Source organism: Musa acuminata, chromosome BXJ1-5 (assembly GCF_036884655.1).
Source record: "Musa acuminata AAA Group cultivar baxijiao chromosome BXJ1-5, Cavendish_Baxijiao_AAA, whole genome shotgun sequence".
Lineage (NCBI taxonomy): Eukaryota > Viridiplantae > Streptophyta > Magnoliopsida > Zingiberales > Musaceae > Musa > Musa acuminata.
The window spans coordinates 2,096,475-2,120,444 of NC_088331.1; the positions used below are offsets into that span (position 1 = coordinate 2,096,475).

The window sequence follows — 23,970 nt, forward strand, 5'->3', positions numbered from 1 at the left end:
TGAGATTTATGATATAACAATATCAATCAAATATTCTATTTCAGTTAACCTTAGACATATAACAGTCACATTTGAGGTTCTTTATCATGCAAAGTAATTCTAGTCGATCATATTTATTTCACTTCTACAAAGAAAATTAGAAAATAAGATCCAAATCACATTTGGTTTATTCAACACATTTATCAGTTTACTAACTTACTGATGTTCTTATTACATTGCTTTTGCAAAAAAAATTAACCTCTCTTCAAATATCATTTTATGAGTTAAATAAATAAATTAACGAAAGACGAATTTAGAGTTAAATAAATCATCTAAGCTAATTGATGCTAGATAGAAAAAATTTTATAATTAATTTTAATCCATCAAGTGATCACCTGTATAAAAGAAAAAAAAAGGTCAAATCAACCTTTGCTAATCAATAATACGAGGGTGGTTATAATACGTGGATCTCTAAGATCATTTGGTATAATTCTATTGACTCTTGTGAATTATTATGCATGAGAGATTATTCGGACCTGTCCCCTCTATCGATCTTCATGGATAATAGTTTATGAGAGATCATTCGAGCCTGTTACCCCTGTCGATAAGGCACCAAAGGAGGGGTGTTCAGTTTATTACAAAAGATTTCCTCAATCGATCAGGTATAAAAGTCAGATATCGCTCCCGAAACCTTCCATATTCTATACAACATTGAAAACTAATTTAAATGTCAAAAAGATCAAACCGGGAAACTCTTCTCGCCACTAACCTTTGTTAAAAAAACATATGAAAGAGTTGGATCCACCGTGGTCTAATCCTGAGATTACTTTAGATACTCAGAAGCCATCCGAAGACCCCCTTCGAGTCACCTTTGTATCGTATCAATCATCTCGTTTGATCGTTTAGAGAGTTTCTCGAACTAGATTGGTCGACTCATCGAAAAAAAATATTTTCTCCTCAACAATTATAAAACATAATTTACCTTCTATAATTCAATTTGTCCATCCACTCTGATGGCAGAGAGCTATGCATAGTGAACATGTTATCAATGTGATTTCCAAGTTCCCAGTAGGGTTGGGTTGACCAAGTCAACCTTGATTGGCATCTAATGCACAGAATTATTAGCTGTAACGACGAAGTCCTTTGCACAGTAATTTCTGTGAGGGCGACATGAAACTGCCCTAAAATGAATGCAGCGGGTGCATCTACAACCGTTCATCGTAAGAATCTCCAATCTCGAAGCGCAGATCGCCGTTGGATGAAGTCCAAGTTTCAACAGGTGGAAGGTTAATTTGGAATTAGAACGGTTCAAATCTCGATGCTTCTCTCTCTCCATCTCTCTACCTCGATCTCTCGATCTCCGGAGGCGTCATCACATCCCTCTCTCTCGGAAGAAACCCCAACCCAAACTTTTCCCTATCCTTCGATCGCAGACTCGCTTAGCGACCTACAGACTGAGGGGGGAAAGCGGTGCCTCCGCCGTAGCCGGTGGATATATTTCCTCTTGGAGCTTTTCGTGGAGGCAGCTCTACTGATCTGGGAGCTCGGTGGGATTCGCTGGATGCGATCCGGGATCGGCAGGTTGAACGAACGAGATGGAGGCGTCCCTGCAGGTCTTGGCGTTTTGGGTGGTGATCTTGGTTTGGTCCTTCGCATCCTCTTCTTCTTCTGGCCCGGAGGATTTCCGCCGAGCGTAAGTGTGATCTGTTTTTCATGGTTTTTCGTTTTGCGAAATCGTTAGGGTAGTGTGCGCGAATCGATGGAAAGAATGGTTTTGATGCGGCATGATGAGATCTTTTAGCTGGTTTCTGACTGTGCCTGTCGATTATAGCAAATGCCATCATAATTACAAGGGCATTATGTAGAGTGGGATGATGACTCCGAACTTTCGATCTTATTGCTGATCAGTGACGACATTGGTCGAACTACCTTGATGATTAGGTCCTTTGTATATCCTATGCAACTCGGGGAATAAATCCTAATAGTCCATTTTACTGCACCAAGGAAGATTATACTGCTCAACATTTAACCTTTCCTTTTGGTTGACTTAGTAGGGAACCGACCAACGGTTCTTTTATCTTTGGTCTTAGCTTGATACCTGTTTTGCAGGTTTCCTATTGTGGAGCCAGATTCAGAACATACTAAACTGCGTCTTGCAAGAGAGGGTTTGGAGGCAATTCAAAGAATTACTACCCCTATTGCTGCTGTCGCAGTAAGCACTAAGTTTATCTCTCGAGTCCGTTGCAAATTATAAGATGTTTGAGATTTATAGATTTGGTCTCACACAATTTACAGTGTGCGAGGATGGGGTCATGCAAGTTTTAGTTCTGCTTATTGCATCGTTACATTCTTTTTTCACTCAAATTCACATACACAAGTTCATTCTTTTTGATTTTGTGATTTATGATTATGGCTGCGATAGGAAGGGGCCATGATGAGAACAGTATTTTATACATTTCAACTATCTGAGCATTTTGGGGCTCTATCACGAGTATATTCTTGGGTATTTTTAATGCTTATTTCTTCTTATTATATATATTTAATCAATTAACTTATTATCTTTGGATGATTTTAGAAATAATTGCTATATAGAGATAACGTATTGTCATATTTTTTTATTAATTTCCCTACATTTTAGTTATATTTTTATTTTAAAATAATATTTTTGCCAATTCCAACACTACCAATGTGGTCTTGCTGGTCCCACCAATTCCGTTGATTCATCTCCAGCTTATCTCGATCTTGATTCAAATTTTGCAACTATGATTTCTTCTCTCAGAAGTTCTTTTACTACCTATCATGTTGGAGTCTTCTTCAGTAAGTTCATATGATCCCTCTCCTTGAATCTATTCCAGTGATTTAAAAAGCGCTAGGCGCCAAATGACGCTAAGGTCCAAAAACACCTGAGGTGCTAGGTGCTCGCCCGAGCGAAGCGAGGCGGTAAGATATAAAAATATATAATATAATTAATAAATATAATTATTTAAAATTTTAAATAAAAATATGCTATTAAATTAAGAAAATCTAAAATATAAAATCAAAAAAATATATTATTAATATAATAAATACAAATGCTATTATTAGTATACTGTTAACAATATACAAAAGGAGAAGAAGAAAGAGGAGTGTAAGGGGGTGCTGACTGAGAAAAGAGGTAGCGGCAGCGGGAGCAGGAGCGGCGAGCAGCGGGAGCGGGGGTGGCAACGAGCAGGGTTAGGGTTGGGCAACGACAGCTGATATCGGTGCTTTAGTTGGTTCGATTGAACCAACTAAAGCATCGGAGACCGAACCAGACCTAAAACGCTGGTTCGGTCGCCTGGTTTAACCCAGGCGCTCGCCCGAAGCGCCCAGCGCCTGGGCTTGGGCGAGCGCCCAGGCGACGCCTCTTTGAAGCGTGCCGCCTGGAAGTGAAGCGAGGTGCTCGGGCCTCGCCTCGCCTCGCCTCGCCCGAGCACCTTTTTAAATCACTGAACTATTTTGCATCATTCTTGCTCATCACCAAATAATATCCTTGAATGGATATGGCTTCACACTTTTTAAGTCATTATGAAAATTTAGTTCTGTAGTAATATTGCCCAATATAATTGTCAATTAGCATCATTTTAATCAGTCCCTTATTATAATCTCTCTTTATTTTTTAATAACCATGATTTCTATCTCAGGTTATTGGTCCATATCGCTCAGGCAAATCCTTTCTTCTCAACCAACTTCTCTCCCTTTCTTGTGATGAAGGTGCATTTCTTATTGTTCTTGCTTTAATTTGACAAATTACTTAACGTTAACATTTTTATTGAATATAAATGAATTGTTATGTGCAGGTTTCGGGGTTGGACATATGCGTGATACCAAAACCAAAGGTCAATATACACTGATTTATTCAATATTTACCTTTCCAGTAATTACCAAGCCATATCTTATAATCTTGCATTAGTCAACATTAGTAATTTATTCTTAATATTTCTCTTGTTTGTTGCAAGATCTTGTATTTAGTAAGCAAGCGTCTTTTGATACAGGCATTTGGGTTTGGGGAACACCAGTGGAATTGGATATTGATGGAACAAAAGTATCTGTATTGTACCTAGATACAGAAGGATTTGAAAGTGTTGGCAAATCAAATGTATATGATGACAGGTAATACCAAAATTTACATCATTAATTTTGCTACAAAATACAATCATGTTAACTTTGTCCTTGACTTCTACAGGATCTTTGCGCTGGCTACAGTAATGAGCTCTGTTCTCATTTATAATCTTCCTGAGACGGTTTGTTATTTATCTGGATTTAATGAGTCTACAATTGGTGCTACCGACTTCTTTTTTCTATGCTAGATGAGATTTTATTCACTTATGATCTCTATTCTTCAAATTTCTGTTTCATGTTGTAGATTCGCGAGGCTGATATATCTCGGCTCTCATTTGCTGTTGAAATTGCAGAAGAATTTTATGGAAGGTCTAAATTTGAATTCTGTTAGTGCAAAAATTTTGTTATTGTTAGTTTGTTGATTTTTCCTTTCTAATTACTTCTGGATTTTGCTCATCTGTTGCTTCATGGAGATCAGGGTGAAGGTAATCTACTGATTATGTGCTTAGTGGTTTAGGTAACCAAATATACTTGTAGTTATTCACAATATGGTGTGTTTATACAGGGGCAAGATGTTGCATTTGAGCCTGCTAAACTCTTGTGGCTTATCCAACGAGATTTCCTGCGTAAGTTTATTTTCTTATCTGTTTGCTTGAAATAGTTTTAAGTAATAGTGACAATACATGTTAGTAATCGACAAAAAGTTTTAAAAGGCTAACAAGTAGGCAACAACAGCAACAACCACCATAACAAAAGATAGACTAGAACATCAGGACAACTGTTACTGGAAAAGAAAAAATATGATGTAATGGAAGATTCTGCCAACTGCCAAGAATATGAGACTACAGAAGATTCTGCAAAACAGTTTTTATACAATAGGTGCTACTACCTAGGTTTGCAAAGTGAGACACCCTGTATTAGTTAGCATTTGCAGAAGTATATATACAACTAGTATTTTACATAATCTACGTTATAATGTTATAATAAGAGAGTAGCATGTCAAGCAACCTGAAAAGGTCTTTTGATCCATGGACAACTTCTAACATTTTTAATGACTAAAGTGATTTGATTTTAATGTTCTTTTTACATCTCGGATTTTGTTTGATAGTATTTTGACATGTATGTTGTATTTGAAGTAGTCCAGCAGATTATACATTGGTTGATGTGGTTGATACTTTGCAGTGCCAAGTGAATCAGAGTTTCTCAACTTTTTTTGTTATGTTATGTACCTAGAATTTTGAGTCATGCACTTTGATTTATCAGAACATTGAGATGCCGTTTATCCCTTTTATGTCTGCATTAAAATTTTACCATCTCTTCATGGCTAGTTCACTAAAAATTATATATTTTGATTATGCAGAAGGGAAGTCTGTTCAAGAAATGGTGAACGAAGCCCTTCGGCGCATACCAAATAATAATGGTCAGTCTTATCTGATTGTCACTTCATTTTCATTTGCTATTTATGGGAATCTTATGAAGTTACCTTAGTATTTATATTCAATATTTTTTATGGTTTCAGGAGATAGAAACATTGATCAGGTATGGTCCAACTGTTAATTCTTACTTTTATGTATAAATGAACAATATTTGAAAATTGTCCTTCCCTGCTCTTTTGAAGCCTCTTGGCTCTTTTGTTAACATTAATATCATTTTTAATAGAGTTGTGTTTAGTGAGCTCTCCTATGTTTTCTTAAAAACCTTTGCTATCCATTTTGATGTGGTGAATCAGGTTAACCAAATTCGAGATTCCTTAGCAATAATGGGTGACAATAGTACTGCCTTTAGCCTACCACAGGTAAACATTGGTTATCGTTGATAATATCACAGTTTATCTTAGTCAATGATTATATAATTTGGAGATTTTGATCTTTTGCAGAAGTCTTCTTTGGTATGCCCATTTAATTTCCTTAATAAAAGGGCATTTTTATTGTTAAACTTTGTTACAATAAGCATTAATTGTCTCTTATTTGTTAATGTTTCTGGATGACATCATGTCTTGTTGTTATATTGCATATGATCAGGCATCAGCTATGCCTAGTCGGACTTGGTTTTACTGTTGCTACTGGAATGTGGACTGTGTTCAACAATTGTGAAATCTGAGATTATTATTGGTTATTTAGTACTAAAAATGAATATATTCTGAATGATAATTGAGATTCTTAGTTTTCATACGTGCTTAAATCCAGGATTGTTTTATTAAAAGGCTCATCACACTTGGTTTTGTGTATAAATCATAGATATTTTGTTAATGCATTATTTTTTGCTTACTTGCCCTTATAGCTAACTATAAGAATTATCATCTAAGTAGTTAATGGAAATTGTTACACAGTTGTGATGTGGGCCATAAGTGCAGTTGCACACACAATAACAAGGTTTTTCTAGTAATTCTGTAACTCTGTTACATGGTACATGTTGTGATGCCTGCAAGATTGCATATTCACTGAATCATGGTTCTCAATCTTGGATACCAGAACCATCCCTGTCCCTGGCTGGCCAGCATGGGTCTAGCCGTCTAGTACACATGGCATACCAATTTATGCTGGTATATACTGCAGTACTCGAAGGGGAGGGGAGGAGAATGAGAAGGAGAAGCGGAGGAGGAGGAGAGGAGGAGGAGATGATGAAGGGATGAGGAGAAGGAGACGAGGAGAGGATGAGGACAAGGAGGAGAGGAGATGGATGAGGACTCAATTTTCTTTTAAGTGTCCATGTTTCATGTGTCTTAGCTTTTGCAACATTCATGGGCTTAAAAGCTCTTTTATTTTTTTCTTATGTTGTTATTGTCATTAGTTGATAGTATATTAGTTAACTTTCTGATAGTTTATTGTTTGAATTGGAATGTGGAAACTGGCATCATTGTGTTTTGCTGCCCTCACTTGGACGTTGGAAGTTATTCTTTTATGCTTCTATAAGTTAACATATGCTCTAATATACATTTCCTGCAATTTGTTACTTTATGATCTGACAAGAGCCTTGAAACTTCTGACAGCCTCATCTTCAAAGGACAAAACTTTGCGATATGAAGGACACTGAGCTGGATCAGTTGTATGTGAAAAGAAGGGACCAGTTGAAAAAACTTGTTGCGACCATTATACGTCCAAAAGTTGTCCAGGGAAAACCTCTAAATGGAAAGGATTTTGTAGCTTTCCTAGAGCAGGTGCTTTTGCATGAATTTGTGTCCATTCCACAAGTTATCTGTTTGTTACTGTTCCTATGCTTGGATACTTGATGTGGTTTTCATGCACAAATTAAAACCATTAAACTTGAATTTGAAGTATCGAGCATCATAAGTAGCTCTAATTATTGCATCCATTGTTTCTTTTCAGATTCTTGACGCCCTGAATAAAGGAGAAATTCCATCCACAGGTTCTATTGTTGAAGTATTTAACAAGGTGATTCTTGACCATTGTTTGAAATTATACAGTCAACGGATGGACATTTTGCGGCTACCAGTACAAGAGAACAGGCTGCAGGAAGTTCATGAAGAATCAAAGGCTGAAGCAAAAAAGTTGTTTGATCAACAACATTTTGGTCGGCATCATGCTGAAAGATCTGTTCTAAAACTTGACGATGAGATACAAAAGGTGCAACAATGTGTTCAATGCTAGAAGTTTTGCATAGACATACTAAATCAGAGCTCTCCAAGAGCTACGCCAGCATTATTTTTTCACTTCACTCACATAAGGGGACTAAATAGGTGAAAAAATTGGCAAATACAGGCAGTTGGAATTGCAAATGTTTTGCATGAACTTATGGTTAATACTTAGTGGTGCAGTAGAAGAGCTGCTAGAAATATCTTTGGCCCTTAAAATTTTGTAATAGGTTCTGGAATTCAGGTGGCTTTGGAAGATGGATGGTTGCAGAAAAAAAAAAACTACCAAGAGAAGTCAGACTGGAAACGAAGTATATAATTTGAAAATGAACTGTTCAAGGGTATTTAAAAATATATCTTTTCATATTTGTCTTGATCTGTGATTTACTTAAATGGAGACTAATATGTGACTGAATTCAGATCTGAAAGGTTTATAACCTGCTTCCTAATTGAGAGGATTGCAATTGATTTTTGATAGGAAAAGGAGAGCCTAACACTTGGACCAGGGAATTTGAGTTTGTAATTGGACTTTTTGGTTGATATACTAAAAAAGATGTTAAAACATGCTCTCATATAGATCTGAGTATGAGTATAACTTGTCTATTTTGCATCATTTATAAATTTTAAAAGTGAGATTATGAAATCTGTTCAGGCAATAGTGTTGCATTGAGGAAATGCATATGAACCTGTAGCTTATGGGCCATATCTGCTCTTATTCAGTTTAGATATTTTTCATGCTTATGAAATTATCTTTGTGCTTACTTGTACAATTGTCTTATCAGGTTTATAGAACATTCCTTCTGGCAAATGAATATCACTCATCAAAATTGTGTGAAGCCAGATACACTGAGTGTGAGGATAAAATGGATCACCTTCAAGTCATGAGACTTCCTTCCATGGCAAAATTCAATGCTGGTTTTCTTCAGTGCAATCAAACTTTTGAAAGAGACTGTGTTGGGCCTTCAAAAGAAACATATAAGCAGAAGATGATGAAGGTAAGATGTCCTGTGACTAATTGTTACAATCAGTTTCCTCTTATTTGATGGGTGAAATATTGACTGTGATTAGATTGTGTTAAAGGAAAGATAACGGTGTCTTTTCAATGCTTCAAAGGAAGATTCTGAATTTGGTGGGATTAGCTTATCATAAGAAAATGATGTTATTTCACTTCTGAAATACTTTGCTATGAGCTACGTTAACTGGATATAATCTTATTGCCAGCAGGGATATGTATTAGATGCTCCATTAGTTGCATATGTTAATGTGTTTAGATTTGTTTCTGATAGTACCATTTCTGCTGAATTATGTGCCAAAAGAAGTGGGTTGATTTGACACAAGGCTGATGAACCTGAACGGCCGGGCCCAGTCTTATCCTCAGAAGTTCAAATCTTGCCTTGCCCTGTTGTAAACTATAAATGGACCAGTCCCACCCAGATCCTCTGGCTTGGTTTGAGCAACCAAGTCTCTGGTCTGAGTCCTGCTAATTCAACTTGCATTGGGCCTAGGTCCAGCCAGTTGACACATATAGCAGCATGTTCTTTTTCTTTTTTATTTAAATAAACACCTCTTCAGCTAAATTCTTGCTTGTTGCTCGTTGTATTATGGTTTCTCACATCCTTGCGACAACCTGAAGTAATGAAACCACTTCAACCTCACCCTCATTTACCTTACCATGAAGTTCATCTAATTGGCGTATCCACACTTCATACCGCAACCCAAAATATTCCAGTTTCCGGGTACTTATGGTCTAAACTATGCATTCAGTTGATAGGTGGTTCACTGGCATCCAGTTTGCTGTTATGCAGGATCACATGGTATAAAAAGATGGTGACATCCCAAAATATAGAGAGGATCATTTGACAATGCAAGACAAATTTAGAATTGTAGAATACTAATGATTTTTTGCATTATTAGTGATTTTGGTTAGCAGCTGGGCTCCTGGTACTGTGTTCGAGGAAGGTGTTCTGTGTTGCATTTCATTCATTTCCATAAGGAATTAGGATATGTGGAAGTCATTACTAAAACTTAGTGGTGGCCTAAGTTTGAGAATATCAAATATTTTAGTTTTGACTCAACCTGGTGAGTTTTTTGTTTGTTGTATATACTTAAGAAGTATTCTGAGAGTGTGCTAATTTAGAATTGTCTTATGATCTATCAAAATTGGCAGGTGATGAATCAAGGGATTCTTTGGTTGTTATATTTATAAGTTTGACGATCTTTCTATGCTTCAATTTAGGAATTTATGTGATTCTTTGTGAATTGTGATGTTACGAGTATTTGAGGATAAGAAGAGGATGTACTTGTTTCTGTTTTTTTTTTCTTTTGTTTGCGACATTTTTGGTATGATTTTATCATTTTATGACATTTATAATCTGTATTAGATTATGCAATCAAGATTCACTAGAGACGTGTTTCTCTAACTAATGTGACACCTTCTGTTAGAGATGTGTTCAAGGTTGTAATAATCTAAACTAATTACTATGTGAAAATCAGCTAATCAGGTTAACTGCTATTATTGTTTGCTTGAGAAAAACCGTTCTGGGCTCTTCTTCAGATGATTCGTAATCTTATCAGTGAACCAAATGAATTGTTTCTGATCATGACTTTGGATTTTCTTCAGATGCTTGGAAAATCTCGGTCCCTTTTCATCAAGGACTACAATCAAAGACTCTCAAATTGGTTGGTGACTTTCTCACTTATTGTGGCCATAGTGGGTCGATTTATCATCAAGTTTATTTTGTTGGAGATTTCTGGTTGGCTGATGTTCATCTTCTTGGAGACATACACAAGAATGTTCTGGTCATCAGAATCACTGTATTACAATCCTGCTTGGCACATTATTGTGTCTACATGGGAGACTATAGTTTATAGCCCTATTCTTGATTTGGACAGGCAAGACTTTCTCCATTTCTTGTCATAGTTTCAACTGACATTTTGATCACACTGCAGATTACTTACCATATTAAACAACCTTTTTCACTGATCTTTTTATCTTTATATTTGCAATACTGGAACAGATGGGCAATTCCAATTGGTATATTGCTTCTTGTTCTGCTTGTATACTGGCGGTGTTATGGTAGGAGGAAACATGGGTCTCGTTCGCTGTTGCCACTGTACAATAGCCGCCAAAAAGCTGGTTCCAATCGTCCAAGAACAGATTAAATGAAGCCTCCTGATGATACTCCAGTATTCAGCTTCTTAAGGTAGCAAACATGTTATACATTCATCTTGGACGGGCCTTGTTTTTATGGTGCCTGGCCAATGCTCACAATCATCTGGGCATGCAAGATATGGTTACAGATGAAAAGCTTCAAAGCATCCTACATATGATATTAAGCGTTTTTTGGGGTCATGAAATTTGCAGATTGCTTCACAGATTGGTGTTTTTTATTTAATATTCTTTTGCCATGAGCACCACAATCTTCTCTGTGCTACTATCTGTTCAAGTTTCTATCATCTTTGTCATGTTATTCTCAATATCTGAGACTTGTGATATCATTTGACATGTGTACCAAAAGAAACTATCAGAATCATTCATCGAATACCCATTCTTATGGCTGCTTGTGAAGAAGCCTTATACATCAAATGTTTGACTACTTCTGTCATTTGTCTGTTCGATCTCTGCCGACATGAACTGTTGAAATTTATTTCTTGATGAATAGATGTATCTAATTGCAGATGAAGATTCATTTTATGTGGAAACTATTTTTTTTTCTTTTCAGCTATGCTTGTGGCAATGTATATACTACATATATTTTGGCAAAATGTTCAATTACATCTTCAGTCAATACTCTTTTATTTTTCTCATTATCATGGATGGTACAGCCGTGCAATTATTTTCATTGGATTTATTGGCAAGCATTGAAATCCTCGTATGCTGCATGACTGGAAGGAGGACCATCATGGTTATTTTTATTGAAACAACACATTTGCTGTGGTACAGAATATAAGATCTATTTAGTGTTGGTATTATGGCTGATGTGTTTACAGTCTTTTCTTTGTAATAAGTCTATATTAATTGACTCATCAACTTTTGTGGTGATACAAATATATTACAATTACAACCATCTTAATTGTGATATATCATGTTTATGTTCAATATAAATCTTCATACTCTACTTCACCTTTTTGTTTCTCCTCTTCCCTATGCTTGTGAAGAAGACTTTATTAGCCCTCGATGGAATATTAATTAGGATATGTGAAAAAGGGCATTGTAGTCTTTTTGAGTAGACAATAAAACGGCCAATAATATTCACCATTTCTATAAAAAGAAAGAAACCGGACCGCTCAAGCATCGGTTTACGTTAGCTACGGTCTGCTCCGAACCGATTAAAATCGACTCAATTGACCGGGCCGGTTCAGTTCCGTCATCCATGGGTCCCACTTCACGGCTGGTAACCCCATGTCAAGAAGTAGGCCAATGGCTGAGAGAGAAATAACAGACACCTGGAAAACGTGAGTGGTTTGCGATCGAGACAGCGGAGCGAACACATCCGGGGAGAGATGGCGGCCATGACCTTCTCTTCTGCATCCCTAATGGCGAGCACGACTCGGCAGCCGATGAAGGCCTTTTCCCTCGGCTCGCCTAACTCCGCGTTCTTCGCCGGCGGCGGAGAGAGGGTGGCCCTCGCGCGGTCGACGCTTGCGTTCGGGCCCCATCCCCGCCTCCGCCGCCACCGGGGCCTCGGGTGCCGCTGCATGTTCGGCCTCGGGGTCCCGGAGCTCGTCGTGATCGCAGGAGTCACCGCGCTCGTCTTCGGCCCGAAGAAACTCCCCGAGATCGGCCGCAGCTTCGGGAAGACCATCAAGAGCTTCCAACAGGTTCGTCCCTCTCTTTTGCCTCTCGAGGAATTGGTCGGTGGGTTTGTTTCATTCCAGTTGTTCTTAGGGATTGAATGCCCTTTTTTCCTTTGAATCCTGCATCTTGTTTGGTAATCCGGGCTTTGATTCGGGCGTTTGGTTGTCTTTCTATTCTGTTTTATGTGCCTATATTGTAGCGAAACTATTCTGCGTCTGCTGGATCTTGAGAACATCCTTTTTTAGATCAAGATTTAGGATGCTGGATCAACTTTTATGAGTGATGTACCTTATGGTCAACTGAGATCGACTCGAGGTATACAATTTCCTTGTATGAGTTGCCCAAACAACTGAGTATATAACACTCAGGAGTCGCACCTAGGAACTAAGGTTTGAGACAGCATTCCTTGAACATGCCTCTTATCAGTCACTAATTTCTGAGAGAGAGCAGTATGGTCTACACATACGCAAATAAAATTATGGCCTGACAGGAACACACAGAATTTAGGATTAAGATGTTAGAATATGAAGTTGAAAACTCGGGCAAATCCCTCTATCTTGAATGGATATATGCAGGCTAAATCATCAATACTTGCTGATTCTGGATCTCCTATTGTTTGATATGTGGGACACTTCCAAAGCATCATAATTAGTATAAAAGTGGACTTCTGATAAAACCTGCAAGTATTCTAGCTGCAATCTGGTTCCTCAGCATCAAGTAGTTAGTTGTACTGGTGTCAATCTTTTTTTCAAGCAATGTGGAGTAGCTCCTGCAGGTTACATGTTCCCTAGTCCTTCAGCCACTCTAATCCAATTATACAAGTTACATAAATCAAGCTTGAATTTTCAGTCAAATCAAGAATAGTTATGAGTAACGTAGATGGGATAAGTGGATCCTTTTGTTTAATATGGCCTAATTTATGGCATTAACCTTGTTCTCTTGTGAATTTCACTCAGTTAGTGAGTGGTTATAGTGCAACTATGGTGGTGGACTAAACTGACTGTAGATAGATGCATTAGGACTTAAGATGACATATGATGAGATGCGATGCTTATGCCAATAAGCCACTTGCTGGCTAAAATTCTTGGTGAGACTTTCTATGGATCTTTAGAACATAATCAAAGTTCCCTTTTTGTCTCCTTATTAGTGATGAGATCAACAATGAGTTATTTTATGGTATCTTTTTGAATAATGCAATATTTGACTTCTCTACTTATCGAGATTGCCAAAGTCTTCGTTGTCCATGTTTACACGTTCTGCTTCTGTTAGTAATTTTACTAAAGCATGACCTTTCAAATGCAGGGTCCCCTTTAATTTCACTTACCATCATGGAGAAGATGTGTGGTTATTCTTGTACTTTTGTTTTGATTTCTAAAAAGATACAATCACCCCAGTTATGAAAGCTTTTATGATTCTTCATTAAACATGCAATTTGTGAGGTTGCAACTCAGGATATGATCATACTTGGTTATTTAATTAGTCTCTGGTCATATGTGGTGTATCTGTATGGTTTTATCAGTATCACACCCAGAGTCGAGAATTGATGGTCCCATGGAAGCATAAAATATAATACAAATTAAATTTAGCTGGCCAACTGACATTTTATGATGATTGCTACATTTGCATGCAAGATCATGAACAAGGTTGAGATACTATGGCTGTAAATATTGTAAAATAATCCTAGAATCAGAGTTTTTTCACCGTTGAATAATTGACACTTAAAATGATTCTTTTTCCTGAGGTCGATTAAGAGTATGTAGTCCCTTGGTTATTTTGACTGCATTCTGCATGATATACAGTTCAAGAATCACATCCCTTGGTTATTTTGCTGTTGATGTTTACTTCTTTAATCTTACTGATTAACCTATCTTAAATGCTCAGGCTGCAAAAGAATTTGAAACTGAATTGAAGAAGGGTCCTGAAGATTCAAGTAAATCACCTCCAGCTGAAAGCCTCGACAAAGCCATGAGCAGTGAAGAAGAAAAGGAACTTGAAACCTCAGGTGGCAAAGAGAGCTCCTTATGAGCTGTCGTCGACAACCATTTCTCAGTGTTGTATTATTAGGTATATGGGTTCTTTCTTCTCTTATGCATCAGACATGAGTTTCCGTGGCATTTCTTGAGTTTCTGTTGCTGCTTATAAATTTTCTGGTATCTGAATGGATAAGTAATAAGTTGAGTGATAGTTTATGTCTACCCACTCAAAATTAGTGGTCAATCATTACTTCTGTGGAAATTCTCTTGAAATCCAGAGCCAAATTCACCTGGTAATATGCAAGCAAAGAAATAGTATGGCCAACCGAGCCGAGTGTTTTCTCTTGACCTCTAACCCCCGGAACAATGCTCATATTCAAAAGTGAGTTTCCATGTCACAGGTAGGAATATTGTTGTAGAAGTGTTTTTTTTTCTTTTTCTTTGAGAAAGAAACATGATATGATGGTAGCTTACTACATGAGATACCGTTCCAAAATATACATCAGGAATTACTTCCTATCAAAATTGATAAGACTAAAATAGTCAATTCGGAGGATCCCTTCCTGTTGTTTGTCCGACTTTCGGACGAAAATTGATTATCAGAGTTATAAAAAGGTTTGCTAATCGATCAAATCCTTTTTCTTTTTTTAGGGCTATAGGGTTGGTTTCCTCATAGTAGTAGATTGTTTTATAAATCCAGAAACCTAAGAGAGCATGAAAAGACGAATAAAGAGATATAAGAACTCTTACATTCAACCCGAAACGGTAATTGATAATTTTTCCTTTTCAGAAAAAAAGAAAAATACTTGTACAAAATTATTATGGCTAACCTGCATTTTTTTTTGCAGAAGTTGCATATGCTAATCTGCATGTAGCTTCTTTAAGTTGCTTAATGGGCTCTGAATCTGGATTGAAGCCTTGTGTGTTATATCGGTCCTGATGGAGGAGAAGGTATATTACTTTATGGTGTTGTTGGATGCTTGACAAGATGAGTGTAGTAATTATTTTGAAGCGGAGGCAAACAGGAGTAAGGTTATGAGACATGCATGCCACCGTTAGACTTGTGACAAGTTAGATCAAGGAGGTCTAATCTGGTCTAACATTCTATGGGCTCTTAGGGGAATACTTTTTATTATGTTGGTCATATCATAATAAAGGACAGGATCGAGATCGATCCATATCCGAATTGGTCATCCATCGAATAAACTTGTTGGATTGCGATTTGGATTAGAAGAATATTATTCTGATTCATATCCATCTTATAGTGGATTACGAGCTTCCAGATGATTGATTTGAGGTTATGTGCAATTAATGTTTGGATGAATGTTAAGGAAAAGATAGGGTTTTAATACTTGGATGGAAAATATGTTATTTCCAAACTTTCTAAGGATAAACTATGTAAAGTGATTGAAAAATATAATAAAATTTTAAGAACATAGAAAATATGAAGGGCGATTTCCTTACAAAAATATTCCTATCTTGGGTATTTTTCAAAAGATATCTCATCTTTATTTTTTTTTCTCAAATAATATTCCTAATTTAAAAAAATCTAAAAGACCCCTCAAAAGTTTTTTTCTTCAAAATTTTTCTCCCTTTTTTTTTCTATCAGTTTTCAACTATTTATTATATTACAGCGCTTTCATTTAGATCGTTTATAATATTTTTTAATAATATTTATAGTATTTTATTGATATATTGAAAATACTATAGATCTGTATCACTTTGATTATCATCGCTCATAGATCATTATAATATTATATTTTTAAATTTATAATTAATTTGATTAAGGTTACGAGTCAATTTAGTGTTTTCAAGTTGGTTTTATAATGTTTTTATTTAATAGCTAAAATACTGTAACAAGTAAAAAAAAATTTAAGGGATAATTTGGATTTTTTAAATTTAAAATATTATTTTTTTAAAATAAATGTTTTATAAGAAAATACCCCAAATATCAATATTTAATAGTAAGTTTACTAAAATAATAAGATAATTGTATTGTATTTAAAAAAAAAATAATAGTTGATGGGAAGATTTGGGGATGATAAGTTTGATTGACTAAATAAAAAGAATAAATATTTGATGACATGTTTGTCTGCATATAATATTATTCTATTAAAAATATGCTTCTTTTTTATTAAAAATATATTTGGAGTCCGCATCAAAAGTTTGAGCTTTTTTGACATAAAATAAAATATATTAAAACAAATCTCTCTCTCTCGTATAATATAATAAGAACAATAATAATTTCTCTATCATTCCGCATTCTCCGTTACCAAACGAAAAGCCATCGTCCGAGCGGCCGCCGCCATGGCGAACCAACCGCCGCATCAGCAGCCGGACGGCATGGCCGACGACTTCTTCGAGCAGATCTTCTCCCTGCCCTCGTCTTACACCACCGGCGGGGACGCCGGCCTCGGCGGAGCCGACGGTAGCCTCGCCGGGGTTCCCCTCCACCGGAGGCCAGCCGACGCACCCGGTGGCGTAGGTTGCGCGTTCCCCCTGGGGCTGAGCTTGGAGCAGGGCTCCTCGAGCGGGAAGCGTCTTCGCGAGGACCCGGAGGGAAAGGCGGTGAGCCGATGACTCGTCTCTCTCTCTCTCTCTCACGGATTTGGCACCCTCTTGGGCCAAAATGGCGGATGTTGATGTTACGTATGCTCGTCTTTTGTGAGTTTGTCGAGGGACAAATGTGACCTTTTGATGAGCTGACCGGGGTCTGTGGCTTTGAAGCAGGAGAGGGATACGTTTCCGTCGGCGGGATTGTTTGCTCCGGGGTTCGGCCACATCCAGTCCCATCAAATGCGACCTAATCCTCCTCCTCCTCAGGTCCGTTGGTTTCTTCAAAGTCCTTCCCGTTTTATGGCGTAAATCTGCCGGTTTTCGTAGGTATTCAAGTTCTTGAGAGTCCTGTCCAAAATCATTTGTCGTTCAGATATAAACTAAAATGACTTCTTTTATTTCTTTCTTTGGAGGACTATGTATCACCAAATTTGAATTTCTTGATGGTTTCTCTGAATTTTTGGTTGTAAATTCATATGAACTTCTGTAGATGAAAAGTGGAATTATGAAGTAAATGAGGTTATCTGCAGCAAGAAACACGAAAAATCATTAATTGTTAATCAACTCCATGCTAAATTCATGTTCGAATTCTGCAAATATAGTGGAAGGAAAACAAAAAGTAAGATGAACTCCAATTGTTAAGAAGCTTGGTCCTATATGTAGTATCTGTTGCTGGTCCAGGATGAGGAGAGCTGCTTATGGTAGCAGGTACTTGCATCTAAGTATGTTCCTCTCTCGTCTACGTGCTGATTCCTATTCTCATGTGATTGATATTTCTTAAATTGTTGGAGAGGGTTCATATGTCTGTCATTTTTGCATATCTTCTTTTCTTTGAATTGCTCTTTCCAAATTTTGTAGGCTTTCCATGGTCAAGCCAAGCAAGGTGGAGTTGCAGCCTTTCCACAACCTCCAGCTCCACGACCAAAGGTGCGGGCAAGGCGTGGCCAGGCCACTGATCCTCATAGCATTGCTGAGCGAGTAAGTTCTGACACTTCGTAAAGATGTTATCATCTAAACTCTTCATTGCACTTAATGGTAATAATATTTTCCTATTTCTAAACATACATGATTCTTCCGTATCAATTGTATCACTTTAAAGTTCGTGATTTTACTAAAAAGTCTTGTGAATTCTAAAGTTTTTTTAAGCATTTAATGTTTTACTTGTTCGTTTTTATCCTTTAATTGTCTTATATGTGGCATTCAATAATTGAAGTAATGAAGTTTCTTTGAAACTTGCCCAATCTTAATTTATCTTATGTTTACATATACATACTGCACAATCAATTTCATCAAGTTTTATTGATTATCTTTTGTACTCTGTCTGGTACTAGTGTTTTCTTTAGTACATATGGAAGACATTATTTCCTTTATATATATTCACACCTGCTCTACTACTGCATTCTTTTCTTGTTGATTGCAGTTACGTAGAGAAAGAATAGCGGAAAGAATTAGAGCGTTGCAGGAATTGGTACCCAACACTAACAAGGTGACTAGATGGGTTTCCTTTTCATTTTTTCAGTTCCATGAAAGATGGTCTTAAGGTTTTCATAGAATATATACATATCTTAATTTTAGGAAAATAATTCAATGTTTTCAGTTAGTTTTTATTTGAGTCCTGTATAACTCTATAAAACAACAACATTTTCTTGATATCCAAACTAACTAGATGTCAGTAAGTTTCTTTTTGGAAAAAAGAACTTGAACTTTGTTATTTATTATATGTGTTGCAAGGGGAAGGACCAAAAAGGTTATTCTTCCTGCTAAATCATCTCCGGTATTCACTCGTTTTTCAGTACTACATAATATTCTTAGAGTCTGCAGAAAGAAAATAAGTGCCAGCAAAGTTTTACACATGCAACAGCACAATTATATGTGTTGCAAGGGGCAGGACCAAAAAGGTTATTCTTCCTGCTAAATCATCTCCGGTCTTCACTCGTTTTTCAGTACTACATAATATTCTTAGAGTCCGCAGAAAGAAAATAAGTGCCAGCAAAGTTTTACACATGCAACAGCACAATTAAATCTTAGAATGTTCTCTGTGTACCTATATGAGTATTTGACTTTATGGATGAGATCTTTTCTCAGTTGCTACACCCGGGCCCTTGGGGAACAAGTTGATTGGGCAAAGAACTTGTTATTCTTAAGTTTTGTGATATATCATTATCAGGTAGTACTTTTGATGAATAGATTATAATCAAAGGTAGAGCATGGGTCTATTGGAGTTCTGATGATCCATGTAAGATACATTATGGCCTCTATATTTGCAAGTATTTTTCGAGTTCTTCTCAAGAAGGCTGTATTAGAAAGTTCATGTCAGTTTGCCATCACAAATTATGTGGGAGAAGTGTAAATAAATTATACCAAAATCTAAAGATTGGTAAAAGTCAAGATTACTGCATCTTTTTTGGTGATATAATCTGCAGAATGATTGAGGATAGCTGACTGTTTTCTGTGCTTTTGCATTCCAATAGAAGCTTCACAGACATCTTGGTAGTCCTATTGCCATGGATCTTAGATCTTATTTTTGTGTTATCCCTTAGAAATTACAATATCTTGAAAGTTCAAGATTGTATTGAACTTGATCCTCAACTTTGTCTGCTATATCTTATCTTAACCTTAAGTAATTCTTAAAGAACAGCAAAAACTTCCAACCTAACCCCGATTTTGTTTTCATATGTAGTAATGACTCTTAAATGTTCTCAATTGTCTTCTCAGTTGCACTGTAGCACACATAATTCATCATGGAAACCTAAATTTCACTTCTACATTTCAATACTGTTGCTTCATAGTCTTGTGAAATGAACTTTGATCGTTGATGTCTATTAATCAGATCTATTGTAAATATTATATGCAAATTAGTACGATCCATTTTCTGTATGCATGAAACTACATCTCCCTTTCAACCAGGTTATTTTTCTCCTTTGAATTACTTTTTGACTGTTGGATACCCTTATATACCTCAAAAGCTCAGATGTTTGGAGCTTAGATAATTTGAGGTTGGCTTTGCATGTTTTAACCCGATCAATAGTAGTGGTGTTAGTAGCGCTTCAGTTGGCTTTTCCTGATACAAACTGGTGTTTGTGCAGTTTATAAAATTGAGATTTCTAGTTATTGCTTTATTTCCTTTCCAAATTTGGTATTTGATACAAGGTTGGAATGGAAGAGTGTCTGCATATGCATTGTTGGCCTAGGCTATGCTATAGTATCAAGTATTTGCCTTCATTTAGCTGCAATCATAAATCTCTCAGAAGATGTGAGTCTGTGACTATAATTTGCTGTTCTTGTGGGTTGTCAGTAGCTGTGAGCTAACAGCAGATAAGTGAAAAAGCTACTTTTGTATCAGTTAAAAACAATGATGCTTGATTCCAGAATGAGAAACCAGAGAATTTCTGATAAAGATTATTCCCTTTTAGGAAAGTTCTAGAAACTTAAAGCACTTGCTGTTTGTCTTTGCTTGGGGTTTTCTTGTTGGCATAAACTCTGCACCTTTATAAAATTAGAATCTTATGGAGATATAAAGCTACCGAACATCATCCTTCCAGACCCACAACTGGTGAATATTACAGATTTAACCATTGTCGGACAAATTATGTTCATCCCCTTCTATCTCATGCTCTCCTATGAAGTAAACATGTGTACTCAGGGGCAATAGCACGTTCACCGTAAGTTTCTTCTTTCTTTACAAAGTTTCACAAGCCTTAAATTATTTGAAGTTCCTGGTGAAACTCTGCCCCTAGGTATTGTTCTTCTTGGGGTTTGATCTATTAGTGTCTTGTGACATTTCTGTCCCTAGAGAGTATCTTTCCCCTAGACAAAGATGGTTAATGGTTCCATTATTGTTTGCATCGAAGAGGTGATTCTTCTTTTTATGTGGATTAGATAATGTTTGGCAACTTAATTAATATTGGAACAATCCTTAGCAATATGGGAGCTGTCTTTTTTTTAATTAATGGATATTGGTTAGCGAACTAACTAGTATTAGTCTTTGTCCATTGTGGACCTTTTTCTGTGCAGACAGATAGAGCGGCCATGCTTGATGAGATTCTAGACTATGTGAAGTTTTTGAGGTTGCAAGTGAAGGTATATATATGTTTTCAGAATAATTAGTTTTCTGGAAGTAAAATTGATGCTCATGATTGAACTAAATTTATCTGGTCATTGCTTCATTTAGACTTGAACTTATTTTTTCTAAATTTGCATTATCTAAGAGTTGTTTCAGTGCAGTCTATCATCACAATTGTTTTGAGCGGCTGTTTGTTTAATAATTTAGAAGCATGTACAAAAATTCACTGGGCTGCCCTTTTAGCATTAACAAAAATTCTTATCACATAGCTGCTGCACTCCTTCCTCTCTCTCCCTCTCTCTTGCTTTTGGATGCTCATGTGTCAAAAGCTGAACCATTAATAATAATTTTATTCATTGATATGCCCATTCCACTTGCAATGAATGTTAATACCTGAAGCCAAAATGTTTCAACTTTCTTTTGCCTAAATGATAGTACCTAATTTACATTAACTTTTGTCTAGCCTTTGCTTTACCAGCTTCCTCTCAAAAATTACTTTTAAACCTATACATGTACTTTATTTGTGTTTTTTACTTGTATGTTCTTGTATCCAGTGATCCATGACATTGCATTAGTTGCTGCATCCCGTGCCAACTTAACATTGCAATCATAATGAATCTACCGAAGACTTCAAACTATTGCCAATTTTTTTGTCACCTATCTTCTATTAGAGTCATTGTGTCATGCATGAGTTGCAGCTCATACCAACTTTATTATTGTAATCGTAGTAGATCTATTGATGACTTTAAATTGTTGCCAAATGTATGAAAAATTATATGGAATGACCACCTGCAGTGGGCATGGTATCGTATTCACTCATTAGTTTGTGAACTATCCAAAAATGCTAACAGAAACAGCAAATGCAGCCACTTCGTTGCGTACCAAAAAATTCCAATTCCAGTTTAGTTTCTCGATCTGCATCATTTAAGCTACAGGAGACTTTCTCAAAGAAGCTTCTGGACCATCATACCATGGTGCATGGTCTTCTTTGAAACATGCCAAGACTGAGTATATCTTGTGCTTTTGAACTGCACCTTCTGTTCATCATTTAGTAGCTTGTTCTATATCCCATTTCAGTAACTTATCGCAATGGCATACTTAGAATTCTGCCAGAATCCCATTTATGAAGGTTTTCCAAGTGATGTTGTATCTATATTATTTATTTACCCCCTTTCTTCCAAAGTGCATGCTTGAACTGATTTCATCCTTAAAATGTAAGGTACTAAGCATGAGCAGGCTCGGCGGTGCTGGTGCTGTGGCACAGCTGATTGCTGATATTCCCCTGGCAGTTGAGGTAATAAACCAATACCTGCATCTTGAAAGATGAAGGCTTTTCTTTTCTTTTCTTTTGTGAATGCACAGGCAATCTTCTTTCAGTTAGTCACTCCATGCATTCTGTGTGTTCTCGCAGACTTATATAATGGCTAATAGACAATCTTGCAGACTTGGTGATGTTTGTATGCAACATGTTTTATTGTGAAGGAGAAACAAAAACTTTCAGATTATTTAGTTTCTTTTCTGAACTGATTAAGCACTTGGCATGTTATTAGTTATTTCCTTCTACCGCATGTATCCGTCAGTGCATCTAGAGATTTTGTTCTTTGTTGATAGACACTTGCTAATGCTTGCTGTACATCTTACTGATCCAGTTCATGGCTACTTGCTCATGTAGGAATGTAATGTTTATGTGCAATTATACATTAATGTTTCTACAAACATTATAGTGCATTGCTTGATCATTGTCGTTAGGATTCTTGCTGGTGCATCGTACTGATACAGTTTGTCAATACACCATTTTTCCTTGCCCATGAACATTTGCTCCTTTTAGAACGTAATGTTTATCTACATTAATATTTCCACAAAAATTAAGTAAGAAGTACTCAATTTTATCTGATGACCTTGCTGCTTCGTCGTCACCAGGGAGAGGCAGGCAAGGGCGGTACCAACCAACAGGTGTGGGAGAAGTGGTCGACAGATGGCACAGAACGGCAAGTAGCAAAGCTTATGGAGGAAGATATTGGAGCGGCAATGCAGTTCCTTCAGTCCAAGGCTCTCTGCATGATGCCGATTTCACTGGCCATGGCAATCTATGACGCACACCAGCCTGATGCCCAACCAGTCAAGCCTGAACCCGACACCCCTTCATAACGAAAGCAATTAACCTAACCTGTTTCATCAGTATAACAATATGTACCAATCAACTCAGCTATCATATGATGTCATTTTCTACCTTTTTTCTTTTGTCAAAGGTTGTATGATTGCAAGCCTATGGTTAGCGAAGAGTCTACTCATCTCGACAAATCTTCCAATATGCTTTTGAATGATGGAAGGAAAGTCGGCAAAGTTCTTTCCTGCTCATATTTGTTTTCCTGGGGTTGTAATGCACTGACAATGCACTTTGTTGTGGGGTCTGCTTTTCTGTAGTGGGCACTGGTCCTGATCAAGAAAAGGGATACTGATAGGTTTGGATTAACATGATGCTACATAGAGATTATAAGTTGTAATGATTGTCGATGATGACAGTGATGACTTTCTCTCTCTCAAGTGCTACTTAAAAGACTGTGCTTTTTCTGTAGTGGAATTGATCAGGAAAGGAATAATGGCAGGATTTGAGCTAACATGACACCTCAGAGAAATTGATGATGGTGGTGGTGGTGATGGCTGGCTTTATTTCTCTGAAGTGCTGCTCCTCAGATAAGTCAAAGGGTGGCTGATCATGCACTCATTCTGCTTTTTGTGGTGGGGGTATCCCTGGTAGTGGCCTGTACTTTTTTTTGGTTGTTGCTCTCAAGCCATTAGAGAAGGCAGAGACCATTGTCAATATCTTTTGTCTGCCCACTCCTCTTTGATTCATTTCCTTTGTTTGAGCTGAGCACAGCCAGCCATGTCACAGTCCTGCCACTTGCTCTGTGTTACTTCTCCTGCTTCA

General features: G+C 36.9%; 2 protein-coding genes and 1 pseudogene across 4 annotated transcripts; all 3 read left to right on the plus strand.

Moving 5' to 3' along the window:
* The first annotated feature begins 1,302 nt into the window (after positions 1–1,302).
* LOC135672942 (uncharacterized) lies at positions 1,303–11,247 on the plus strand (annotated as a pseudogene).
* An 842-nt stretch (positions 11,248–12,089) lies between these two features.
* Positions 12,090–15,673, plus strand: LOC135581190 (sec-independent protein translocase protein TATA, chloroplastic-like). The gene is made up of 3 exons (XM_065181495.1): positions 12,090–12,472; positions 14,331–14,513; positions 15,271–15,673. Exons 1-2 carry the CDS (start codon positions 12,155–12,157, stop codon positions 14,472–14,474), a joined length of 462 nt encoding a protein of 153 aa, XP_065037567.1. The 5' UTR covers positions 12,090–12,154; the 3' UTR covers positions 14,475–14,513; positions 15,271–15,673.
* A 1,007-nt stretch (positions 15,674–16,680) lies between these two features.
* Positions 16,681–23,514, plus strand: LOC135672943 (transcription factor UNE12-like). 3 transcript variants are annotated; one of them, XM_065181496.1, is made up of 7 exons: positions 16,681–16,990; positions 17,150–17,245; positions 17,837–17,956; positions 18,399–18,464; positions 20,993–21,058; positions 22,261–22,335; positions 22,962–23,514. In XM_065181496.1, exons 1-7 carry the CDS (start codon positions 16,730–16,732, stop codon positions 23,187–23,189), a joined length of 912 nt encoding a protein of 303 aa, XP_065037568.1. In that variant the 5' UTR covers positions 16,681–16,729; the 3' UTR covers positions 23,190–23,514. The 3 variants fall into 3 exon arrangements, with proteins under 3 accessions (XP_065037568.1, XP_065037569.1, XP_065037570.1); XM_065181497.1 differs by having other exon boundaries at positions 17,153–17,245; XM_065181498.1 differs by lacking the exon at positions 16,681–16,990 and adding an exon at positions 17,037–17,066 and having other exon boundaries at positions 17,153–17,245.
* The last annotated feature ends 456 nt before the right edge of the window (positions 23,515–23,970 follow it).